Source organism: Procambarus clarkii, chromosome 51, assembly GCF_040958095.1.
Source record: "Procambarus clarkii isolate CNS0578487 chromosome 51, FALCON_Pclarkii_2.0, whole genome shotgun sequence".
Classification (NCBI taxonomy): domain Eukaryota; kingdom Metazoa; phylum Arthropoda; class Malacostraca; order Decapoda; family Cambaridae; genus Procambarus; species Procambarus clarkii.
In genome coordinates, this window is record NC_091200.1 from 16,474,269 (window position 1) to 16,500,111 (window position 25,843).

General features: G+C 43.0%; 2 protein-coding genes across 2 annotated transcripts; one reads left to right on the plus strand and one right to left on the minus strand.

The window, feature by feature from the left end:
• The first annotated feature begins 1,201 nt into the window (after positions 1-1,201).
• LOC123774545 (uncharacterized PE-PGRS family protein PE_PGRS10) lies at positions 1,202-19,042 on the plus strand. Its single transcript, XM_045768890.2, has 4 exons — positions 1,202-1,243; positions 15,314-15,397; positions 15,598-15,901; positions 16,092-19,042. Exons 2-4 carry the CDS (start codon positions 15,314-15,316, stop codon positions 16,343-16,345), a joined length of 642 nt encoding a protein of 213 aa, XP_045624846.1. The 5' UTR covers positions 1,202-1,243; the 3' UTR covers positions 16,346-19,042.
• LOC123774466 (uncharacterized abhydrolase domain-containing protein DDB_G0269086-like) lies at positions 18,141-22,973 on the minus strand. Its single transcript, XM_045768799.2, has 3 exons — positions 22,890-22,973; positions 20,790-22,226; positions 18,141-18,182 (listed from the first exon to the last, which is right to left on the minus strand). The coding sequence occupies exons 1-3, from the start codon at positions 22,971-22,973 to the stop codon at positions 18,141-18,143; spliced, it is 1,563 nt and encodes a 520-aa protein (XP_045624755.2).
• Between the last annotated feature and the right edge of the window lie 2,870 nt (positions 22,974-25,843).

The following is a 25,843-nucleotide window of genomic DNA, read 5'->3' on the forward strand; positions in this document are numbered from 1 at the left end:
TGATATTTCTCAAAGTATATAACTTAGGCCCACCAGAGCAGTCTGTGTCCGCCCCGTACCCCACATCATTCACCCTGCAAAGTTGGGTGAGGCTGGCACTAAGCGTCTGGCTTTCAACTTTAGACAGGCCAGGCTGAGGTGAGACCATGCTGGGTGTGGTGGTGAGAACGGGCTGGCTGTGGTCGGAAGAACGGGCTGGCTGTGGTCGGAAGAACGGCCTGGCTGTGGTCGGAAGAACGGCCTGGCTGTGGTCGAAAGAACGGACTGGCTGTGGTCGGAAGAACGGCCTGGCTGTGGTCGGAAGAACGGCCTGGCTGTGGTCGGAAGAACGGGCTGGCTGTGGTCGGAAGAACGGGCTGGCTGTGGTCGGAAGAACGGGCTAACTATGGTCGGAAGAACGGCCTGGCTGTGGTCGGAAGAACGGGCTGGCTGTGGTCGGAAGAACGGACTGGCTGGGGTCGGAAGAACAGACTGGCTGTGGTCGGAAGAACGGGCTGGCTGTGGTCGGAAGAACAGACTGGCTGGGGTCGGAAGAACGGACTGGCTGTGGTCGGAAGAACGGCCTGGCTGTGGTCGGAAGAACGGGCTGGCTGTGGTCGGAAGAACGGGCTGGCTGTGGTCGGAAGAACGGGCTAACTATGGTCGGAAGAACGGCCTGGCTGTGGTCGGAAGAACGGGCTGGCTGTGGTCGGAAGTACGGCCTGGCTGTGGTCGGAAGAACGGCCTGGCTGTGGTCGGAAGAACGGCCTGGCAGTGGTCGGAAGAACAGACTGGCTGGGGTCGGAAGAACGGACTGGCTGTGGTCGGAAGAACGGACTGGCTGTGGTCGGAAGAACGGCCTGGCTGTGGTCGGAAGAACGGCCTGGCTGTGGTCGGAAGAACGGCCTGGCTGTGGTCGGAAGAACGGACTGGCTGTGGTCGGAAGAACGGACTGGCTGTGGTCGGAAGAACGGGCTGCGTGTCCCAGTAGCACATCGTCCATACTACCCTACCTTTACTACCATCAAATAAAAAACAAAAGAAAGTCGACCGCAGATAGTATCCCCAACCGTCACCTCCCAGACGCGTCCTTAAATGGTTCGTTCGCTTCTCTTGGCGGGCCTTCTTGACCGATCCTTTCCGTACATATTCACCCAAACGAGGTCATGTGGGAGCGGAGTATATAAAGGACTCGTGGAGCCCGTAGCAGCTCAGAATAGAGTCCAAGACTGCCCGGACAACATCACAGTCTCGTTCCTCCACAGTGAGTATTACTGGATAGTGATCCTTTGGCGAAGCTTGTGGCGGTGTGTCTGGGGCGGTGGCGGGAACTTCGACTCTTCGTGGCCGCTATGAGAGCCGTCGTCGTGGTGGTGCGGCACAAGGAATCAGATTCGTTTTGTTGCGACACGGGGAATCAGATCCGTTCTGTTGCGAGGGAATCAAAGTCGTCCCAAATGAGACCCCAAGTCTCTCTCAAGACACTCCACATCCCCTCCTTCGCTGGGTCGTGGTCCAAGTACCACTATAGTCCCCAGTTCGAGATTGTTCATATATAACCATTTTTATACAGATGAGTGGCACAGTCAGCTATAGTTGTGCTTGACGGTGGTAGAGCCACAGGCCGCGGTCAAGCTAACAACCAGTTATAAAAGCCATATAACTATTATTATTTGAAGGATTATCGCCAATTATTTCCTCCACATCTTTATAAAAAAAAAGGTTAGCATAGGACTTCGTCAATGTTAAATATGATTCAGTATCACGGCGCCATTGCAAACGTTTTCCCCCCATTCGTACAACAGAGATTCGCGACGTACGAACCCTGGGGAAAGAAAGAAATTAAATCATAACAATAGCGAGAGGACATTTTAATCTACGATTGTTTGAAAGAATGATTTCTTTTTGTCTTAACTAGAGCATGAAATTTATGTGGGATATTCTCCAGTAAATGATACTGTAGAGAATGTCGAGGAAGTAGGGGGTCCTATGTTTAGGGTCCTACATGAGGGGGTTCTACACGAAGGGGTCCTATGTGTGGGGTCCTACACGAAGGGGTCCTATGTGTGGGGTCCTACACAAAGGGGTCCTATGTGTAGGGTCCTACACGAAGGGGTCCGATTTGCGTGGTGGTGTTTTAGTGGGGTCCCCACGAAAAGGTCCCAAGCCAAGCCTTCGTACACACACACAAACACCTCGAATTTTACAACCTCTTGCATTACTGACGGTAGAGTATAGACAGGTTCCTGTACTGCCGTCAGTGGTGCATGAAGACACGCATTACTGACAGTAAACAAGGCTGCCCCTAGTATCATCAGTGGTACCCATAATTTAGCTTGGTTTGCAGGTCGTAACGACACGTTCACATACGATATCAAAGCCCAACAAAGAGACGTCAGTCGTAGACCAATAACGATTTTGAGGGAGGAGGGACGGAGAAGGGGGGAGGGGGGTGTTACCTTGCGCTGGTTACCTGGCGTTGGTTTCGGGAACGTTGATTCCACGGGCGTTGAAACTAAGGGGGGGCTGCGGGTTGCTACATATCATGATGAGAGGTGGACAAGCAACTCATCACTGCCTCGCTCAGGGAGCGTCCGCGTTCGTCTCCCTGACTACTCAAACCGGTAAGGAAAAACCCGCCCCCTCCCTGATGTAATGGTTGGCCCGCCTTGCTAAGCACCTCCCTACAACCCGACCACAACCCAAGCGTCCACCTACAACCCCCTAGCACTCGCCCACAACCCACAATCTGAGCATCTTCCACAACGAACATGATCGTTCTAAATACCATACTATATGACTCTCCAATCGTAACCCATCGCTACGTTGTGCTCTATTCTTTTTACTGTGTCCCCCTGTTTCCAATCCAGTAGGTATTCCCTTTTCAATCCCGGTACTGTTTCTATTACACACGGGTTCTTATTGAACTATGTTAAATATGCTCCCGCGTCGAACACTTTCTGGTAGTCAAGGAAGGCACAGTCTAACCCATTCGTCCTTCACCTGTTTAATGGTTTTCATCATGGTATTAATCTATATAACAGGTTTATCAGACATTACACGCTGTCAATGAGCCCATGTTAATGTTTAATACCAAAGAAAATTTTTGTCCCAGATCTACTAAGTATTCTAATTATGATTCATCCAGTCTCAGTATATCTATAAATTTCCTAAACATAGTTAAAATGGCGTTTAAACATTATATATATCAGCCAGCATCTAATTATTATTGACTGTATCAGTGATAGGAACTACTGTTCTGTGAGGGGTTTTATTCAACAAAGAACATCAGGAATAATACCAGGATATTGGAGGGTTACAGAACACAGAACATCCGGAATAACACTAAGATATTGGTTCTTTTCCACCAATAAATACTTGTAAGTTAGCAGAGCTCTGTCGAGTGCTCTGATCAGGATTCATCAAGCACTTACGCACCTCTTACGAAACCTATAAAGATTCCCTGATAGGGGCCTGACGGCTGAGTGGACAGCGCCCGGGATTCATCGTCCTAAGGTTCCGGGTTCGATCCCCAGTGGAGGCAGAAAAAAATGGTCAGAGTTTCTTTCACCCTGATGCTCGTGTTCACCTAGCAGTAAATAGGTACCTGGGAGTTAGACAGCTGCTACGGCCCACTTCCTGAGGATGTGTAACAAAAAGAAGGCCTGGTCGAGGACCGGGCCACGGGGACGCTAAGACCCGAAATCATCTCAAGATAACCTCCCTCAATCATGGCGGCTTTGTCTACATTTATTATTGCTATAAGACAGCTTCGTGGTGCCTCAGTGCTCATAAACTGTTTATTAAGTGTAAACAAAGTCACAATGATTGAAGAAAGATGTACAGGTTTCGTAAGAGGCTTTGGCATACAAGGAGATGCTTCAGCAGTACACGCGACGACCTCCTTGGCTGTGTAGCGCGCGGTAGTATCAAGACTGACAACGAGGTTATCTTGAGGTTATCTTGAGATGATTTCGGGGCTTAGTGTCCCCGCAGTCCAGTCCTCGACCAGGCCTCCTTTTTGTTACACACCCCCAGGAAGCAGCCCGTAGCAGCTGTCTGCTACCCCCCTGCACAACCACTTGGGCTCTACGGTAGAACACGGTCTCGCTTCATGCAGGTCGGCGTTCAATCCCCGACCACCCAAGTGGTTGGGTACCATTCCTTCCCCCCCCCCTCCCCCCCGTCCCATCCCAAATCCTTATCCTGACCCCTTCCCAGTGCTATATAGTCGTAATGGCTTGGCGCTTTCCCTGATAAATCCCCCCCCCCCAAGGGTATGGATACCATGGGGTTAAGCACACCTCTAGAACATGGAAAAAGAAAAACATGTACTTTTCTATATTATAAAAGTACAGACACGAGCATGTTTTTTTGGGTCAGAGTGAGTAATTATGAGGAGAAAGCTCCCAGCCATTACGACTATATATCACATGGAAGGGATAGTAGGACAGGATAGGAACTCTGATTGGAAGACGGCGTGAAGGAACGGTTCGCAACCACTTGGGCTGGACGGTAGTGCAACGGTCTCGCTTCATACAGGTCGGTGTTCAATCCCCGACTGTCCACAAGTGGTTTGGCACCATTCGTCACCCCTCCCTCGTCCCATCCCAAATCTTTGCCATGATCCCTTTCAAATGCTATATAGTCGTAATGGCTTGGCGCTCTCCCCTGATAATCTCCCCTCCCCTGGGCATGGAACTCCAACTCAGCAAAACGGGAGTCAGTTGCTGTGTCGACCAGTCCAAGTGGCAGGCGTATTGCGAGTGAAATAAACAGGTCACCCCATAAAAGAAAGCAAGGGGGGTTGCAACAAAGAAAAGAATGCATTAGGAAACAAAGTGGAGGAGGATTCAGAGAGCAGCTTTCTCTCTCTATAATTTATTTCGTTCTTCTTTTTCCACGTGAACATTAGGGAACAAAATATTCTTAAATATTGAATGTTAATGTTCGCTCGCTTTAAAACTGTTGTTATTACTAAGAATACACGCAGCTGAGTGGTTATGTTGAAGGTTTAACATGGCGTTCAGTTATATAATTGTCTTCTCTGGTATAAAATCGTTGCCCAAGGGACACAGTGGTTACCCTAGACTTTACAGTGGGTACCCTAGACACATAGTGGTTGCCCTAGACACATAGTGCTCCACCTAGACTTTACAGTGGGTACCCTAGACACATAGTGGGTACCCTAGACACACAGTAGGTGCCCTAGATACATAGTGGCTCCACTTAGACACACACACATAGTGACTGCCCAAGAAACACACACACACGCACACAGTAGTTACCATAGGCAACATAGTGTGACAATCAACACATAGTGACAATCCCTAGACAAAGTGATTGCCCTTGACACATAGTGGCTGCCACGGACACATAATGTCTACTCAAGACACAGAACCACTGAGATAGAGGGGCTAACTACTTACCTCCCGCTTCCTACTATACAGAAGCCGCTGTGTGTAAGACCTCTGGGGCCAGATTCACGAAAGCACTTACGCAAGCACTTACGAACCTGTACATCTTTTCTCAATCTTTGGCGGCTTTGTTTTCAATTATTAAACAGTTAATGAGCTGCGAAGCTCCAGGAGGCTGTTTATAACAATAAAAACAGTTGAGTGGGAAGTTTTCATGCTTGTAAACTGTTTAATAAATGTAACCAAAGCCGTCAAAGATTGAGATGTACAGGTTCGTAAGTGCTTGCCTAACTGCTTCGTGAATCTGGCCCCCTGGCCTTTTAAAGTTGTAGATGGAGTTGGCTTTTACAACCTCTTCTTCTAGGGTATTCCACTTGCTGACCAGCCGTACAGGGTGCGAGCATTTCCAAACATTTCGTAGCCTCATTCGCTTTTCCAACTTCCACTTATGTCATCTCGTCCTACTTGTGCTTATCTATAAATGACTACGGGAGAGTGAGGCGCAGCTCCTGAACCCCTCGACTATTAGCCTCCACTCTATTGTGTTGGTACTAGCGTGTTATCGCCAGAGGAAATGGAAAAAAAAGTCCTTCATTTATATTAATGTATTCATTATACAGGAAACATTCCACACACACACACACACACACTACAATTATTATTATGCATAAACACCTTTTACTGAGGAACTGTATGTTGGTGTGTGTGTGTGTGTGTGTGTGTGTGTGTGTGTGTGTGTGTGTGTGTATGTGTGTGTGTGTGTGTGTGTGTGTGTATGTGTGTGTGTGTGTGTGTGTGTGTGTGTGTGTGTGTGTGTGTGTGTGTGTGTGTGTATGTGTATGTGTGTGTGTGTGTGTGTGTGTGTATGTGTATGTGTGTGTGTGTGTGTGTATGTGTATGTGTGTGTGTGTGTGTGTGTGTGTGTGTGTGTGTGTGTGTGTGTGTGTGTGTGTGTGTGCGTGCGTGTGTGTGTGTGTACTCACCTACTTGTTCCTGCAGGATATCGCGTCTTAGCTCTCAGACCCCTCCTGTCTTTCCAGCCGTTGGTTGTATAATGCAATGACTCCCAACTTGAACAAATCCACAAGGGCCGTGACAAGGATTCGAACCCCCGCAACTTTTGTTGTTTCATCCTATCTACCTGTGAAATCTATAATGGAGTACACCTCTACAACCTGGTCACTTGCTTAATTTCATTTCCCCGACTATTACGCTTAGCAAAAACTTTCTAGCGTCTTTGTGACGCATCTGTTTCTCAAGCTTCCACCCGCGATTTCTTGTTCTGTTGGTATTCATTGTTAATATTTTCTCTTTTTTTCCACTTTGGCAATTCCCCCCCAAGGCGTTTCTATGTGTCTCACGTCTCCTCCCTCCCTCTCTCTCTCTCTCATTTTTGTAGGTCAGGTCATGTTTGCAGCGTCTCTACAGACAAGCCCTGCACCTTCACTAGGTTCCTTGTGTGTGTGTGTGTGTGTGTGTGTGTGTGTGTGTGTGTGTGTGTGTGTATGTGTGTGTGTGTGTGTGTGTGTGTGTGTGTGTGTGTGTGTGTGTGTGTGTGTGTGTGTGTGTGTGTGTGTACTTACCTAGTTGTGCTTGCGGGGGTTGAGCTCTGGCCCTTTGGTCCCGCCTCTCAACTTCAATCAACTGGTGTACAGATTCCTGAGCCTACTGGGCTCTTATCATATCTACATTTGAAACTGTGTATGGAGTCAGCCTCCACCCCATCACTGCCTATCTACATTAGACCCTTTTATCAGTCTGATGACATAAAAAATTTAAAACATGATGCACAAATTTGAATTAAACGAAAACCACTGGTCGCCGGAGATGCGAGAGCTGACGGCTTCAGTGTGGAGAGTCATTTAGCAATCAATCAAATACACGAGTTCCAGGTTATGTAAGCGCCTTCACCGCCAGGTAGCTACATCACTGCATACCTTTTTTGGTCAAATTAGCCGAAGATTCGATCTATATTATTAGCGAAAGAGCAAACGTGTTTATCATTAGTGTTCATTCAAGATTTGTTGCAGCTGCTAAAAGCAAGAATCAACATGACAATGCAAATATTAACACAGCATATCCTGTACCCACATGTAAAAAAAAAAAAAAACATATTTGCCGCCAGTTTCAACTGAGCAAATGAGACGTCAAGGAATATTTACACTTGCAAATGATCATTTGGGACGGAATTTTTTTATTTTTTTTTTTATATTTCCCCGATAATGAGTTTGTTTTCGTTTTAATTAACATAATTTCCCAAACAGGGTGCCGGGGTTGGTTGCTGTAGTGGATAAGTTTCGCGGTCGGATTTTCGAAGCTCACGCCTCTTGTGAGAGCTCTCAGCTCTTGTGAGAGCTTAATACTGTTATGAGAGTTCGTAACCTATTGTGAAAGATCGTGACTACCGGCCAGGGATCGTGTTACCGGGAGATATCCTGGCTATTGCGAGAGCTCATGTAGCTACGATTTAATATTCCAGGCGCGCTCAGAATTCCAGGACCACAAGAAAAACGTGTATGTGGTTGTACCAGTTTTTTGGGGGCAGTGTTTGTGCTCCAAGGCTTATGATACTGCCTCCATCTTTCCTTCTACCTGTGTTGCCTCAGCTCATGTTATTAAGTGGACTGTCTTCCCTGTGGCTATCGTCTGTGTGGGTGTAGACACGGCTGCTGCTATTAGGTAGACTGCCTTCCCTGTGGCTATCGTCTGTGTGGGTGTAGACACGGCTGCTGCTATTAGGTAGACTGCCTTCCCTGTGGCTATTGTCTGTGTGGGTGTAGACACGGCTGCTGCTATTAGGTAGACTGCCTTCCCTGTGGCTATCGTCTGTGTGGGTGTAGACACGGCTGCTGCTATTAGGTAGACTGCCTTCCCTGTGGCTATTGTCTGTGTGGGTATAGACACGACTGCTGCTATTAGATGAGGTCATGGCGAGAGTTATCTCTGCAAGCATCGTGGGTGTGTTTGGACAAGATGCTTCGGTAAGCAGCTGGGACGTCACGCTCTCAGCGCCTCGACAAGATTCTTTGTGATTTATCGTCGCCATTTTGTGTCAGGTTTTCTTCCGAGCTCAGTTCTTGGTCTCCACTTGCAGCGTGATACTCTCGTTCATATTGTTCTTTAATGCGAGCTTTCAGTTTCGCTTTTATTTTGACGAGCATCTGTTTTATCTTCTTCCTGTTCTGTTTTTCTTCTTCGTTTTTTTCCCTCTCTCTCTCTCTTTTTCCCTTTCTCACTTTATTCTCTCCTCCTTCCTACCTACCAACCTCGATGATCTCCAATCAATCTATTGACCTACCAGCTTACCTAACTTGCTTTAGCTTCCAACCTCCCTCCCACCCTTAATCTCTCTAATTTCCTACCTCCCTCCCTCTCTCTCCCTCCCTCCCTCTTCCTCTCTCATCCTCCCTCCCTGTCGTCCACTTCTCTCGCCTCTTCTACTGATCACCGGAGAGTAAGGCTAGAGGTGCTGATGTCCCTGGTCGAGGGGGGTCCCACAGGGGCTGAGTAAGGCTCCTCTCGTGTTCCCTTCAGTCCTCTTGAACCCACTCCCGAGACTCTAGATCCCGGACGTAGAGCGCTCAGCTGTTTACAGGCTCTTGTGAATGGTAATAGTCTTCCCCTGGAACACGATCCGCTAATCGCTCTATAACCAGGTCTCTAAATATTGTTGGGTGCACCATATTCTATGATATTAGGTCGTAACAATGTGTGTGTGTGTGCCAAACTGTTTAGTTGATTCTAAATCATAATACGATTCAATAGTGCAGAAAAGTTACGTACAAAAAATTACGAATCGCGTCTGCTCGGTGCGTGATAAAGCAGAATAAAAAATATAATTATAGTAGTAATTACATTACACACACACACACACACACACACATACACACACACACATACACATACACACACACACACACACACACACACAAACACACACACACACACACACACACACACACATACACATACACACACACATACACACACACACACACACACACACACACACACACACACACACACACACACACACATACACACACACACACACACACACACACACACACACACACACACATACACACACACACACACACACACACACACACACACACACACACACACATACACACACACACACACACACACACACACACACACACACATACACACACACACACACACACACACACACATACACACACACACACACACACACACACACACACACACACACACACACACACATACACACACACACACACACACACACACACACACATACACATACACACACACACACACACACACACATACACACACACACACACACATACACACACACACACACACACACACATACACACACACACACACACACACACACACACACACACACACACACACACACACATACACATACACACACACACACACACACACACACACACACACACATACACACACACACACACACACACACACACACACACACACACATACACACACACACACACACACAACTGTGACTAAAATTAATATGGCAGAAAATTATTCTTATAAATAGTGATCTATTTAACCGCCAATATAAAAACTGGGCATCGCCAGAGACGATGGTGCAGACATATCATAGATTCGGATCTTAAAAAGGTCCTGATCCCCTTATTATATATTGACTGCACTTATCTGATTGTCTCGTCGTTTCTTGAGCCCTTCCAGATCCTCTATTGAGAGCTTCCAGATCCTCTATTGAGAGCTTCCAGATCCTCTATTGAGAGCTTCCAGATCCTCTATTGAGAGTTACCCGATCCTCTATTGAGAGCTTCCAGATCCTCTATTGAGAGCTTCGCTTCCATCAATTTGAATAATTACATCAGACGCCTCCGTTTAATTCGATTTATTTTGTTATATTTATAGACTTGAGCTGATGCAGAAAGCATGTCTTGGTATGCTGGGGTCATACACCAGATCATACAAGGGTGTATTAGTATGCTGCAGCCATGCACAGGGTTATACAAATGTTTACTGTTCATTTTGTCGTAGATCTTATCTACTGAGACAATATGACGTCTCTTGGCTCAGAAGCTTGAGCTCCTGTGTCCAGGTGGCCACCAGTAGTCCTGTGTCTTAGGACTGCGAGGACAGAAACGATTGGGCACGTTTCTTTTTTAACCAATGCCTCGCTTCACCAAATAGTCAATAGGTACCAAGGTATTATAGGCAAACTATCTTAGGGATCGTCCGGGGGAATAGACAGTAACTGTTCTGGAGGAAAATCCTCGATAGACCTAAGAATAGGCTTCCTGTCCCGACAGTAGGAATTAAAAAATATATACAACTGAGAAAATTAAAACGCATTCTCCTTGTTTAGGAAAAACATCTAAATCTTGTTAAGAATTTCCTGAGAGAATTTATCTTGCCAAAAAAAAAAGGCAGAACATTTCAAAGGAGCAAATATTGTTGTTGTCTACAACAAGAGGAAGTCATTATCTTGACCCGACCCTCACTACGCCCTGAAAATATTCATGTTTCTTCGTCGGCTTTAAGATTTTTATTTTTTTTTTTTGGGGGGGGGGGGCTTTTGATGGACAACACATAAGCGATCACTAGTAAGACACATTACGTGTCTGTCGTATGTGTCATCCTGGGGTACAATGTGTCTCTTGTGGTACAATGAGCCTCTTGTACCACAATGATCAGGTTCTACCAGCTCGAGGAGGATTCCGGGAGCTCTTTTTTACTGTCCAAGCCATATATGTCCAAGCCATATATGAGCCATCTCAGGTTACATAACCTGAGGCCAGGTTATATAACTTGGTCCAACACGCTGTCGTTGCTTGGAGCGGCCCGCAGGCCCCACATAACTCACTATAACAGGCCGGTTGGTCCGGCACCTCTTGCAAGAACTTGACTAGTTGCTTCTTGAAGACGTCCAACTTTGTACCGGGAATATTTCCTATGCTGGAATGCAATAGAACAGCCGTATGGATCTCTGGTGTTCACACAGAGGACCTCTCTTAATGTGCTTACATTGTGGTACAACCTGGCCAACAATGGCCAGGTTGTACCACAATGGCCAGGTTGTACCACAATGGCCCATGTTGTACCACAATGGCCAGGCTGTACCACAATGGCCCAGGTTGTACCACAATGGCCAGGTTGTACCACAATGGTCAGGTTGTACCACAATGGCCCAGGTTGTACCACGATGGCCAGGTTGTACCACAATGGTCCAGGTTGTACCACGATGGCACGAACTAACTGCTGTAGTAACCTTCCTGCTTGCATTCCCATTCCTCACCCGTCCATTGTAGTCAGCGTTCAACTTACAATATTCTCTTGAGTCACCCCAAAGAAAATATTGAAAGCTGTGCAGCTAACATACAACAGGAAGTCACGTACTCAATTTCTTAGCAGTGTACTATATTGCGGTAGATCTACTAGTACCCCCCATCCCTCTACCAGTTCCTCGAGGCCAATTCACAACGGTGTAACGAGTCATTACGATGTTCCGGCGTATACTAATGAGGTGGTTAGCCTTCGTTATTGTTAGGGGGGGGGAGAGGGGGGAGTATGGTAGTCTGGGGTGGGGGGGGGGATTGTGGCGCAGGTGATGGTTCACCCCTACTATCTCCTCCCCTTCCTCTCAATCCCCCTCTCCCCTCCTCCCCCTTTTATATAATTTCTTTAACCTATCCGCCTCCTTACTCTTACTGCTAAGACGGTCCGTCAAGACATTTTCCCCCTGTGGAGCCCCTGCAGGTCAGCCCACACTGTACTCTGGTCGCCTGCATGTGAGTACACAGGTTAGGAATATGTGTACATGTTATCCTTCTTTATTACCTCTCTTTGTTATCCTCACACATAACAATTCACTCACTTATGCCCTATATATATTTAACAGTAACCTAACCTAACCTATCGTAACCTAATATAACCCAACCTAGCATATAGTAACCTAATATAACCCAACCTAGCATATAGTAACCTAATATAACCCAACCTAGCATATAGTAACCTAAAATAACCTAATCTAAAATAACCTATCGTAACCTAACCTAACCTATCGTAACCTGAAATAACCTAACCTAACCTAATATAACCTTTCGTAACCTAACCTAACCTAACCTAACCTCATATCGCGCACATCCATCTACCCGGAAGGATCTCATACTGCAGCAAATAAAGACAAGTGTTGAACGGAATCTTGAGTTATCAAATAGGTCCCTTAAAAGTGTCATTTGACGAGAATTCTTGGATGAATTTGAAGAAAGTAGAACAGTACAAACTTGAACTAACAGTCCATTGTTCATCACAATGAAGTGTGTGAAGTAAAACATGTGTATGAGGCAAGTAACATCATCAGCAGACTAACAGACGTTGTCACAGCTCGAATAAGACTTGGCTACAAGTATCTCTGGCAGTTCGGCTTGTATAGGGATCTAGATGAAGTTAAGTCCATAGTGTGTGGACAAAGACAGGGACACACACTCGAACACTATATCTTGGATTGTTGTAAAATTGAGCCATTTAGAGATAAATCTAAACTCACGTTGCATGAAATGGCAAACCATCTTATTACTAAGGATAAAATACTAGAAATCCTTGCACTGTATCCATATTTCGCTTCCAGTAGATAACCGACATATGAGATTAAGAAACAAATAGTGTATTGTGAAGACTAATAATAAACAGCAGCTCCCCGATGACTCTGTAATATCTCCATTGCTCAAACAATTATGTATTAGCCATAAGACCTACCATTAATGTATAATGACTTATTGTAAATATATAGGTCTTGAAACAGAACATTCTCTGTAACTAGCTGACATTGTAATTATAAGGAGTGTATGATAGATAAAATTGTTAGGGTAATAATCTTCCTTGAGGTCTGATTAAGACTTTTTGTGCCCTCTGTAATTCTTTTTGCGCTACCGCTCACAGGATGAGTATGGGGTGTACAATAAACTCAAAATCAAAACGAGGAAGGTCCCAGGAAGGTCCCAGGAAGGTCCTCGTACCCAACACATACCAGTACTAGCCACCTTGGTCGTGCCTTTACTCTCCGGATGTGGGACGAATACATTTGTGTAAATGCTCCGTCATGAGGTTTCTAATTTATTATTACATCCACAACTGTCGACCTGTGCTCTTACCCCCCCCTCTCCCCCCCCAGCCATCCCCACCCCCTCCCCACCCCCCTCCTCCCTCTCCACCACCATCCCCACCACCAGCGTTCTCCTCCCACTCACCAGGTTCCATCCTCCTTCACCAGGATAGTCCCATTACTCCCTCCCCCCCCCTCCATCCGCCACACTAGCCGTCTCCCCTCCACCTCCCTCCGACACATCCGGCTCCCTGGATGCCGGATGTAAACTGCATCTTTACCACGGATCCTTCACCCTCACACCACAGTTAGGTTACGTGCGCGTCATCTGAATTATTATAAGAGTGGGCGACGGTCTGGCGAACTCTGCGGGACTTCCACGAATATATTCCCCCACTCGCCCGTGTGTTTGTCTTACTCACTCCTCTGTTTCTGCACTCTATACTGGTTCCTTCACACACACACACACACACACACACACACACACACACACACACACACACACACACACACACACACACACACACACACACACACACACACACACAAACTTATATCTGTTCCCAGGGGGGTCTAAGTGATAAAGAAAGATAAAGACAAGGAGAAGGAGTTTACTCCTAGTAAAACGGGAGTGGAAGTTGGAAGCACTCAAGAATCGAAGTGAAAACGTAAACACAGACTCCATCATTGGGACACTGTCAGCAGATGGAAAAATAATTGTGGTGCTGGTAATTTACAACAGAAGACCCGGGCAGGAATATGAAGACAACAATAAAGCATGCATAGAGGCACTGTAGAGACCAGCAACAGTGGCACACGGAAAAGTCAGAATATCCTTCAGAAACTTGAATAAGAAGGCTTTTAGAACACTATATACCGCCTATGTGAGGCCAATCTTAGAATATGCCGCCCCATCTTGGAGTCCCCAACTGGAAAACATATAAGGAAGCTCGAAAAGGTGCAAAAGTTTGCAACGCGACTCGTCTCAGAGCTGCGAGGGATGAGGTACGAAGACAGACTGAAGGAAGGGGAGGATTATCAGGGGAAAGCGCTAAGTCATTACGACTATATAGCACTTGGAAGGGGTCAGGATAAGGATTTAGGATGGAACGGGAGAAAGGAATGATGCCCAACCACTTGGACGGTCGGGGATTGAACGCCGATCTGCATGAAGTGAAACCGTCGTTCTACCCTCCAGCCCAAGTGGTTGGAAAGAACTAAACCTGACCCCGTTAAAAAGGAGGAGGGACAGAAGGGACATAATACAGACGTATAAAATACTTAGAAAGATTGACAAGGTAGAAACAGAGGAAATGTTTACAATGAATATCAACAGAACAAGGGGGCAAGTACGGTAGCTTGAGACTCAGATGTGTCATAGAGATGTTAGAAAGTTTTCCTTTAGCGTAAAGGTAGTGAGTAAATGAAATGACCTAAAGGAGAAGATTGCAGAGGCTAACTCCATTCATAACTATGAAGCAGGTATGATAGGGAAATAGATCAGGAGTCATTGCATTTGACAACCAACGGCTAGAAAGACGGGGTCCAAGAGCTAGAGTTTGAGCCTGCAGGCACAAATAGGTGAGCACACACACCCTACTAGTCCAGGTTTATAACCCAACATCACCCTCTGGCGAGCATTTGTGTCAGAAAGTGTTCGCTTTATTCTCCTTCAGAATTCATGGAGCATCACCCTAGACCCCCAGAAGGCTCCTAGATAGAACCCCTGAAAGCATCCCAGCTAGAACCCCAGCTAGGACCTCCAGGTTATCTTATGTCATACCATAACTCGTGTACTTCCTTTCAGATGTCTTGGTTAACTCTCATTCTCACTGGGGCGTTGCTGATTGGTTCATCGCTGGCAGAACCCTACTCCAACTCAGCGAATCAGGTTCGTCTTAAATCCTCTACTAGTTTATAATCAATAACGACCCATTTGTAGGTTCAAATTCCCATTAAATACTATGGGCCTATAAGATCCATTTGCATAGTTTTCTTTGGTCTGAATGACGCACATTATATTATAAAACTTACCGAAGCTCCACAGCTGAAAGAGTGACAGTATTACTGAGAAACTTCAAAACCTTCAAGGTGGAGTTAGCGCCGGAGGACGAGACGCAGGATGGACGAAGCTGCGTCACTTGTCATGGCGGCAGCAAGACTCCCACAGTCTCCGCCTCTCTTGGTACTCTGGGTGATCCTGGCACCTTCATAGCGACGGGTACAGGAGGCGCCGACGGCGGCTTGGGTGGACTTGGTGGCCTGGGCGGCCTGGGCGGCTTAGGAGGTCTTGGTGGACTGGCCGGGGGTATTGGCAGCCTCGGCACCGGCTTTTTTCTCCTGCCCATCCTAGGAGTGGAAATCGCAATTCTGATCCTGGTAGCTATTATACTGGGTATGTACACCACTCTGTTTCTGGTATAACAATTACACTGACTACGTACGACAGTTTAAGATTTACCATTATATAATCCATGGCATTTGCTCTGATAATGATAATATAGTATTTCACATATATTTCCTCATTAGGCTTTCGAATTCTACCTTTTTTCTTAGGCAACCTAACAGTCTTTGGTTCGTTACAGGTCATATTAAGAAAATTAGTGAGTATGGAGAGACTGGTACTGGCGAGGCTATCTACGCCGCAGTACCTTCCTACGGGGGTACTGGCGGCGCCTCGACCTACCAGACCTACGAGTCCGCTGCGTCAGGCGCCGGCGGATACAGCAAGAGGTCCATGGGGGAGGACAGAGGGTTCTCCTCGCCTTCCACCTACCAGCTCCTCACCAAGATGGTGTCCAATGCGATCTCCAAGTACAGTGATATCGACGATGACTAGTCCGCGCGCGGGAAGGATAGCAGCAGGTAAGAGTCCGCTTGGCGACGCTGCTGATGACTGCATTGCTGCGACGCCTGACAGATTGTGCCCGACCATTAGTAAGCCCCTTCATGTACTGGGCCTCAGATATGACGGGTAACTGCGGTATTAAGACGGCACTTGAAGACTCAAATATACCGGATAACTGGAGCATTACGACGGTCAGAGACGGAAGAAGCTCCAAATTCCGACCATACAAGGACCACTAATGTACACGTGAGAGTGACTTCGACTTCATACTAGCTCACCATAACGACTGACGTCACTCGCCCTCTCTGACGTTCGTTCGACCTCGCTTACAGCAGACTGCCGTACGCATGCGCGAAGGAGAGCAAAGGGTGTTATACTCGCTGCTTCAAGAAAGATTAAGATACAAGATAAGACAGTCACGACTACAAAGAATACAACCAAATAATTACTGAACACAAAAAAAGACTAAGTATATAGTAGACATATAACAAATATAAGAGACAAAGGAGGAGAAAACAGACCTTAGAAATAATGACTCGGACTTCAATCGACGGGAACAATGACAGTTAAAGATTTTGACGCAATGTTGTAAATGACGACAGAGACAAATACTTAAAAACGTGAATTTAGACTTAAAACTTAGGTACAAAGACTTTAAGACAAAAACATAACGATCTGACGCCCGTTATAAACACATTAATAAAATTTAATGAATTGGAACTTGTTAGATAAGACTGAAAGTTTGACATATTGGAACCTGTTGGATAAGACTTAAAACTTGACAGTCTTCGAATTATTAGAGAAGACTTTAAGCTTGACAGGGCTACTGTTTTCTTTAGAGAAGATATAAGAAAACTTAGCAAACAGGTGTTTGTTTAAAAGACTTAACATCACTGGACAAACAATGCCAGTTAGTAAAAGACTTAGAACTTTACAAACTGATACGTGACATACTGTGCTGGGAACTGTTAGAACTTAACCAAACTTGACAAACAGGGTGGCCACAAAAGAGGACTTATAACTAAATAAACTGATACCTGTCAGTTAAGACTTATACAGAACTTGACACACTACTGACTACTAAGCTTAAGTCTTGGCTAGCGTGTGGGAGAGATGACTTAACTAACTTGACAAATCAACGCGTATTACTGAAACATTTATCTTTACTACGTGTTGGCATTTATATAGAAGGACTTTAAACTTTAAGACGTAGCACCCTTTACCGAAGACTTCAAACTTGACAAACTTTAAGAGTATTTATTAGAAAGGATTCAAACCTTTTGAATCAATTGGGATGAAATAGGATTGAATCAAAGGAGTCAATCCTATTAAAGAGGATTTAAATTTTATACAGACTATCCCGTATTACATAAGACATGAAACTTGGCAAAACAGATGACTTAAAGACATGACAAACTAACACTTGATAGAAAAGACTTGGAACAACTTGACACCTTTTAGTATGTTAGACTTAACATACTTTGGTTAGACTTAACTAAACTTGGAAAACTTTCGCCAGCTACACAGGACTTAAACTCTTGATAGCTTAATGTCTGTCAGAGATGACTTAAAGCAACTTGACATATTAGTCATTGTAAAAGAAGACATAATAACTTTGACAAACTGTCACCCGCTAAAGAAGACATAAAACTTGACAGCCTGGGACTAGTTATAGAAGACTTGAAACTTGACAGCCTGTCACCTGTTATAGAAGACTTCACACTTAACAAACTGGCACGTGTTAGAGACGACTTAAAATATAGTCTAGTGCCTGTTAGAAGACTTTTCAAAACACAAAGCGGATTTTAATCTTACATTCTCGTCGTGGCTGCAAACAAAAATTTTTAATTAAACTATTTTTAAACAAACTGACTCTTGTTCCAGATAACTTAAGTAACTTTACAAGACAAGGATTTCAAGGCAGACGTCTTAAAGATAGATATGCTGTCTAAGACTTAACTGACGAACACATTATAACTCTTTAGCATACTTAATAACCTTAGGTAATTCAAGACTACAATTCTTGGACTTCAAAAATTAGAATTCTTGGACTTCGAAGGCTAGAATTCCTGGACTTCGATGATTAGAATTCTTGGACTTCGAAGATTAGAATTCTTGGACTTCGAAGACTAGAATTCTTGGACTTCGAAGATTAGAATTCTTGGACTTCGAAGACTAGAATCCCCGGACTTACGAAAACACTTGGAAGACAGACTAAAATAATAACAGATGACATGACTCAACTACACCATACTAAGAAAACGAGGCAAATCACTGACGATGGACTAACTACTTATCGCAAGGAGACAGCACTCTAGTGCAGCACTAGCAAGCTAGTGACAATCACCTTGGTTCAGATTTCTGACCGATCAGTTATATTGTCACGAATCTTTCTCATTTGTGAATGAACAATCTAAAGACCGAATAACAACGACAGTTTAAAACTGAAGACGTTTATGGAAAATGTTTAGAACTTTGTGATATATATTTATAGACGTTTGTGACGCTCTTGGGATGTGTCTGGATTTGATATGTTCCAAAAAGTACTGAAGAATAGTGACCATATTTTATAAACACAGTCGACGGCTAATATGTTTTGTGTGTTTGTGTATATTTGAGTGTGTTTATGAGTGTTAATTGTGTGTGTGTGTGTGTGTGTGTACTTACATATCTAAATAATTTATAATGCATCCCTAAACATTATATATATATATATATATATATATATATATATATATATATATATATATATATATATATATATATATATATATATATATATATATATATATAATCAACTCTTCAAAAGCGTTTCGTTGCTGTGTTAATTAACTTCAATGTCAGCTGACCCCTTTCAAATGTTTAGTCATCAATCTTGTTTTAATTGAAGTGGGATTCGAACCGACGACAGCGAGTCCCACGGCCGCTCTAGGAAGAGAATTCCCCCTTCTTGTGTTTTGTTTACCGCGAACACCACTGGTAAGCCAGATCTATTTGATCTAATCTTGATTACACTTACGAACACAATGTTTAGCTCTCTCTCTCTCTCTAAAATATATATATATATATATATATATATATATATATATATATATATATATATATATATATATATATATATATATATGTCGTACCTAGTAGCCAGAACTCACTTCTCAGCCTACTATGCAAGGCCCGATTTGCCTAATAAGCCAAGTTTTCATGAATTAATTGTTTTTCGACTACCTAACCTACCTAACCTAACCTAACCTAACTTTCTCTACTACCTAACCTAACCTAACCTATAAAGATAGGTTAGGTTAGGTTAGGTAGGGTTGGTTAGGTTCGGTCATATATCTACGTTAATTTTAACTCCAATAAAAAAACATTGACCTCATACATAATGAAATGGGTAGCTTTATCATTTCATAAGAAAAAAATTATAGAAAATATATTAATTCAGGAAAACTTGGCTTATTAGGCAAATTTGGCCTTGCATAGTAGGCTAAGAAGTGCATTCTGGCTACTAGGTACGACATATATATATATATATATATATATATATATATGTATATATATATATATATATATATATATATATATATATATATATATATATATATATATATATATATATATATATATGTTCTTACACAGCCAAGCGTAACGAGACCTGTCGCTATCTGAAGCGGCGTATTCTATATATTTCTCGTCATTGTGAATACTGAACTTATGGACACGATAATTAATCGCCTTCTAGTAGACGACTTATTGACCATTCTCTCGCTGGACACCCAATTTATTCCAGGTTAGGTTCTTTATTAAACGTGAATGATCTTTTTTCACACCGCTGGTGGGGGATACTCACTACTGGTAGGGTATACTCACTACTGGTAGGGTATACTCACTACTGGTAACGTATACTCACTACGGGTATGGAATACTCACTACTAGTAGGGTATGGAATACTCACTACTAGTAGGGTATGCTCACTACTGGTAACGTATGCTCACTGCTGGTAGGGTATACTCCTGGTGGGGTATACGTACTGTTGGTGGGGTATTCTCACTACTGGCAAGGTATAATCACGGCTGGCTAAGTATACTCACCATTTGAGAAGTACACTCGCTGCTGCCAGATTTATTCTTAGTAATTTAAATTATTTATTTGTAACTTATTTTTTTCAGTATTATTGAATAAACATTCTGTTTGAATATGTTTTCATTTATCCTATAATCGTTATACATGTGATAGTTACCAGTCTGTTCAGTTACAATATTTTGGTCACATTGTGATAGCATCGTTAACTGTGGGAGAATCACCTTGTGACAAGCTACAGGTTTCACTGCTGAATGGTAGCAGGAAGAAGCAAGAACGTGTTTACCACATGTATAGCAGGCAGAAGCAAGAACGTGTTTACCACATGTATAGCAGGCAGAAGCAAGAACGTGTTTACCACATGTGACTTGTCAACAGGGATAGGGCGGCCCTGATGAGGCCAGCATCCACCCAGTTCACTCTCAGCACGTGGAACCTCACATTCATCACGTTCACTCTCAGCGCGTGGAACCTCACATTCATCACGTTCACTCTCAGCACGTGGAACCTCACATTCATCACGTTCACTCTCAGCACGTGGAACCTCACATTCATCACGTTCACTCTCAGCACGTGGAACCTCACATTCATCACGTTCACTCTCAGCACGTGGAACCTCACATTCATCACGTTCACTCTCAGCACGTGGAACCTCACATTCATCACGTTCACTCTCAGCGCGTGGAACCTCACATTCATCACGTTCTCTCTCAGCACGTGGAACCTCACATTCATCACGTTCACTCTCAGCACGTGGAACCTCACATTCATCACGTTCACTCTCAGCACGTGGAACCTCACATTCATCACGTTCACTCTCAGCACGTGGAACCTCACATTCATCACGTTCACTCTCAGCACGTGGAACCTCACATTCATCACATTCACTCTCAGCACGTGGAACCTCACATTCATCACGTTCACTCTCAGCACGTGGAACCTCACATTCATCACGTTCACTCTCAGCACGTGGAACCTCACATTCATCACGTTCACTCTCAGCACGTGGAACCTCACATTCATCACGTTCACTCTCAGCACGTGGAACCTCACATTCATCACGTTCACTCTCAGCACGTGGAACCTCACATTCATCACGTTCACTCTCAGCACGTGGAACCTCACATTCATCACGTTCACTCTCAGCACGTGGAACCTCACATTCATCACATTCACTCTCAGCACGTGGAACCTCACATTCATCACGTTCACTCTCAGCACGTGGAACCTCACATTCATCACATTCACTCTCAGCACGTGGAACCTCACATTCACTCTCAGCACGTGGAACCTCACATTCACTCTCAGCACGTGGAACCTCACATTCACTCTCAGCACGTGGAACCTCACATTCACTCTCAGCACGTGGAACCTCACATTCACTCTCAGCACGTGGAACCTCACATTCACTCTCAGCACGTGGAACCTCACATTCATCACGTTCACTCTCAGCACGTGGAACCTCACATTCACTCTCAGCACGTGGAACCTCACATTCACTCTCAGCACGTGGAACCTCACATTCACTCTCAGCACGTGGAACCTCACATTCACTCTCAGCACGTGGAACCTCACATTCATCACATTCACTCTCAGCACGTGGAACCTCACATTCACTCTCAGCACGTGGAACCTCACATTCACTCTCAGCACGTGGAACCTCACATTCACTCTCAGCACGTGGAACCTCACATTCACTCTCAGCACGTGGAACCTCACATTCATCACATTCACTCTCAGCACGTTTAACCTCACATTCACTCTCAGCACGTGGAACCTCACATTCATCACGTTGCTTAACTCACATTTATAAAGATTGAGTTCTTTGTTTAATATTAACTTGTATGGAAGCATTTTTAGGATTTCCCATGCGTTTTCTTACTAATGATACCTGGTAATATTTTATTGGTATATACATGAAGCAGTTTGGTAATTAACTCATTCGTTTTATGCAGCCGACATGTATACTGTGTATGAAAAACTAAAGTAAAAAATTTCATACATCAGTCCTCAAAAAATATAAGTGCTTCACCATATCCAGCCAGCCGGAACGAATTTATTATTTGTGAAATTACGTCGCCTGAACTCAGTGTTGAAAAAAAAAATAAAAGTAAAAATAAACAAGTATTATTAATTTAATTATGAAAATAATCAACAAAACTTTCTTAAACATAACTCGTGATTTCGTAATAATATAATGTATTAATAATTTTTCACTGCTTAAATGGGAACGCATGATGCAAAAAAGTCAGATCTTATAAAAGGCAGAGACCAAGTCAATAACCTTGGACAAATGTCAGAAGAACTAACGTTTAGAGAACAATGAAGCAAAAATAGCAGCAGCAAGGAAAATGATTCGATGGATAATAAGGACAGTCAAAACAGAGGAAAGCCTCACCACTGATAATATTCCCCAAAGCACTGGTGCTCTCCCGCATGGAATATTGTTGGGTCTTACTGGTTGCATTGCGCTGGGCGACCTTAATAAAATGGTCTGTAGGCTGTTCTTGGAACGTGATGGTACTCCAGTGGTGGGCGACATAACGATACATTACGATGCAGATTCAAAATACAACTGATTTAAAGCTATTCTTAGGAAGGCAGAATACCATATAGATTGACTAAGTCAGATTACAATGAACCCAAATGGATAACAGTGAGACTGAAGAACCTCATTGGGTGAAAAAAAAACCTGTTTACAAAAGGAATAAGAATGAGGAAGTCAATCTAGAATAAAAATTGGTCAAACTATATATATAAATGTTAAAGAAAGACTTGAGAATTGAAAAAGAAACCGTGAAGTAGTTATAACAGGGCAAAGACAAATCCATTTTTTCAGATGTATCAAACAAGTACTCTGAAGAAGGCTGGGTCATCCAAAACTGAGACAGATCAGGTATATAACTGATGAGACACAAATCAACAGTACTTGAAATCAGTACTTTGTCTCCGTGTGCACTTGGGAACCTTATATGATCCTTGCAGCTGAACAAATCTATACAGGTGGTGAAGACGACACGTTGGCTAATATAGAGGTTGCCACAGACGAACTTATTACACAAATAAAAAAAATTTAGTCAAAGTTTCTAGGACCAGACGAAGTATTTTCTTGAGTGACGAAAGAATGCAAAGATGGGCTTAACGAGCCCCCCCCCCCTGGTCTTGCATATTTAATAAATCCTTAGATTCAAGCAGTGTCAGAATCACGGAGGGTTGCACATGTGGTGCTGATTTTTAAAAACGGAAATAGATCACTTAAGTCAACTATCGTTCAATTAGCTTAGCGCTTATTATATGAGAACTGTTTAAAGCGATATTTCCACATACCATTAATTTATATCTTCAAAACTCAGATTAATAAAATAATCACAACATGGTTTTTACCAAGGGGCGCTCATGTTTAATCAATTTACTTTCCTTCTTTGCCAGTATATTTCACACAGTTGATAGCTTATAGGATTGTAACATTATATAGCGAGACTTTAGCAAGGGATTCGATACTATGCTTCATGACACACTGCGTAGAAATTTAGAGACCCACTGTACTGGGAGGGATATCCTAAGTTGAATTAGGGTTTGGTTGCTTCATTGAATGCAGAGAGATAGCCTAAACAGAGTTAAGTCTAAGTAAGAGACTCTAGTAAATGGTGTTCCTCAAAGCTTTGTTGTTAAATATATATGCAACTTAAACACACATATATATATATATATATATATATATATATATATATATATATATATATATATATATATATATATATATATATATATTTAAACAAGAAATGTTTAAATGAAGAAACCATCACAACACCTGTACCTCCTATTAGATTGTTTTACAGAAACTTCTTTTCGACTGCTTATAAAACGGAGGAAAAAGTACTGAAAGATTTTATTGATAGAAACGTTATCCCCGCAGACATTGTGGGGATAACACAGTGAAATGTAAGGAGTACCTTGCAAAACGCATCCCTAGGTGCCAGACCATAATAAAGTGTGAAAATGAACTTTGGAGAGTTAATTTTTCAACTTCCCTCGGCAGTGAAGAAAAATATAAGAAATATTATGAAGATTTGTGTTAGAATCATTAATCTTACCCTTTCGGTCATATTCAATAACATTTGTTTATAAGACAGACTGCTACCAAAATATACTTATATATATATATATATATATATATATATATATATATACTTATATAAATATATATATATATATACTTATATAAATATATATATATATATATATATATATATATATATATATATATATATATATATATATATATATATATATATATATATATATATAATCTTGCTTTGATAACTGCTACAGAAACTAGTGTGGTATTAAGCACTTAACCAAAGAAGGTGAAAATCTTTATACCTCTCCTCAAGTAATTCAAAAGGAATGATCTGCATAATGCACAGATTTTGTTGTATACATTTTTTATAATATAGGCCAACAGTCCCGGTAGCTTGAAACTGTACCGTTTTGGCACACACTTGTACCGCAGGTGGCAACACAGCCCCAGTCTGCGGTCAGGTCCCGGGCTGACTCCGCTAAACCACCAACGCTCCAATTCTAGTCATTCTCTTTCGCGTGTTTTGCAGGTCGACAGAAACCGCAAATAATTGTTACTCCAACTTTCAGGGGTTATTTAAGTTAAGAATCTAGCAACTGTAATATAAACTCGACTCATTAATTTGCAGTCAAATATATAATTTATAATAAACAAAGACTATATTCACCTTTAAAAAAAGGGTAATAGATTACCGTCTTCCATGTGTTTCATCTATGGTCTTCCAGTTACCGCAAGTGTTGAAGCAATGGAACCGAAACACAATGTATATGCATCAGCCTGTCCGCCAAAACAATGACCCTAAGTCCATTCTATGCACCCGCCAAACCCCCCCCCCCCTGTTTATTAATGAGAAACGGTTTACACACAACTCACAAATGAAGACGTCCGAACACTTCCGGACCAAGTGCTTCGCTGACGACTTTTATTCGAACCACAACGCTGTAAATGCTTCACCCACGTACTACAAATATCAATAATTGCCAACAGAACCTAAACACCTAACCTAACCCGTGCCTAAATATGCACAATATGGTAATATATAACAATATTAATTTATATTTGAGAAAAGTTGTTTTGAATAAACAGAAAGTTAAAATTTATGACTGCGTCGTTGGGGTCAACCGCTGGATGGAATGGATTCGGTCTGAAGACGAGTTGATGCATAATTACAATAATATTTTATATATATATATATATATATATATATATATATATATATATATATATATATATATATATATATATATATCCCTTACTGACCCGTCCAGGATGCAACCCCCACAACAGTTGACTAACTGCCGGATACCTATTTACTGCTAGGTGAACAGAGG

Bases quoted from the DNA above. Each gene is read 5' to 3' on its own strand.
- LOC123774545 (XM_045768890.2), top strand. From the start codon at position 15,314: ATGTCTTGGTTAACTCTCATTCTCACTGGGGCGTTGCTGATTGGTTCA. The intron at 15,398-15,597 runs GTTCGTCTTAAA...AAAACCTTCAAG, and splicing joins ACTCCAACTCAGCGAATCAG to GTGGAGTTAGCGCCGGAGGA. The intron at 15,902-16,091 runs GTATGTACACCA...GGTTCGTTACAG, and splicing joins CCTGGTAGCTATTATACTGG to GTCATATTAAGAAAATTAGT.
- LOC123774466 (XM_045768799.2), bottom strand. From the start codon at position 22,973: ATGTCGCCCACCACTGGAGTACCATCACGTTCCAAGAACAGCCTACAG. The intron at 22,227-22,889 runs GTAAGACCCAAC...ATGTGAGTTAAG, and splicing joins CGCCCAGCGCAATGCAACCA to CAACGTGATGAATGTGAGGT. The intron at 18,183-20,789 runs GTAAACACGTTC...TTTTGTTTGCAG, and splicing joins CTGTTGACAAGTCACATGTG to CCACGACGAGAATGTAAGAT.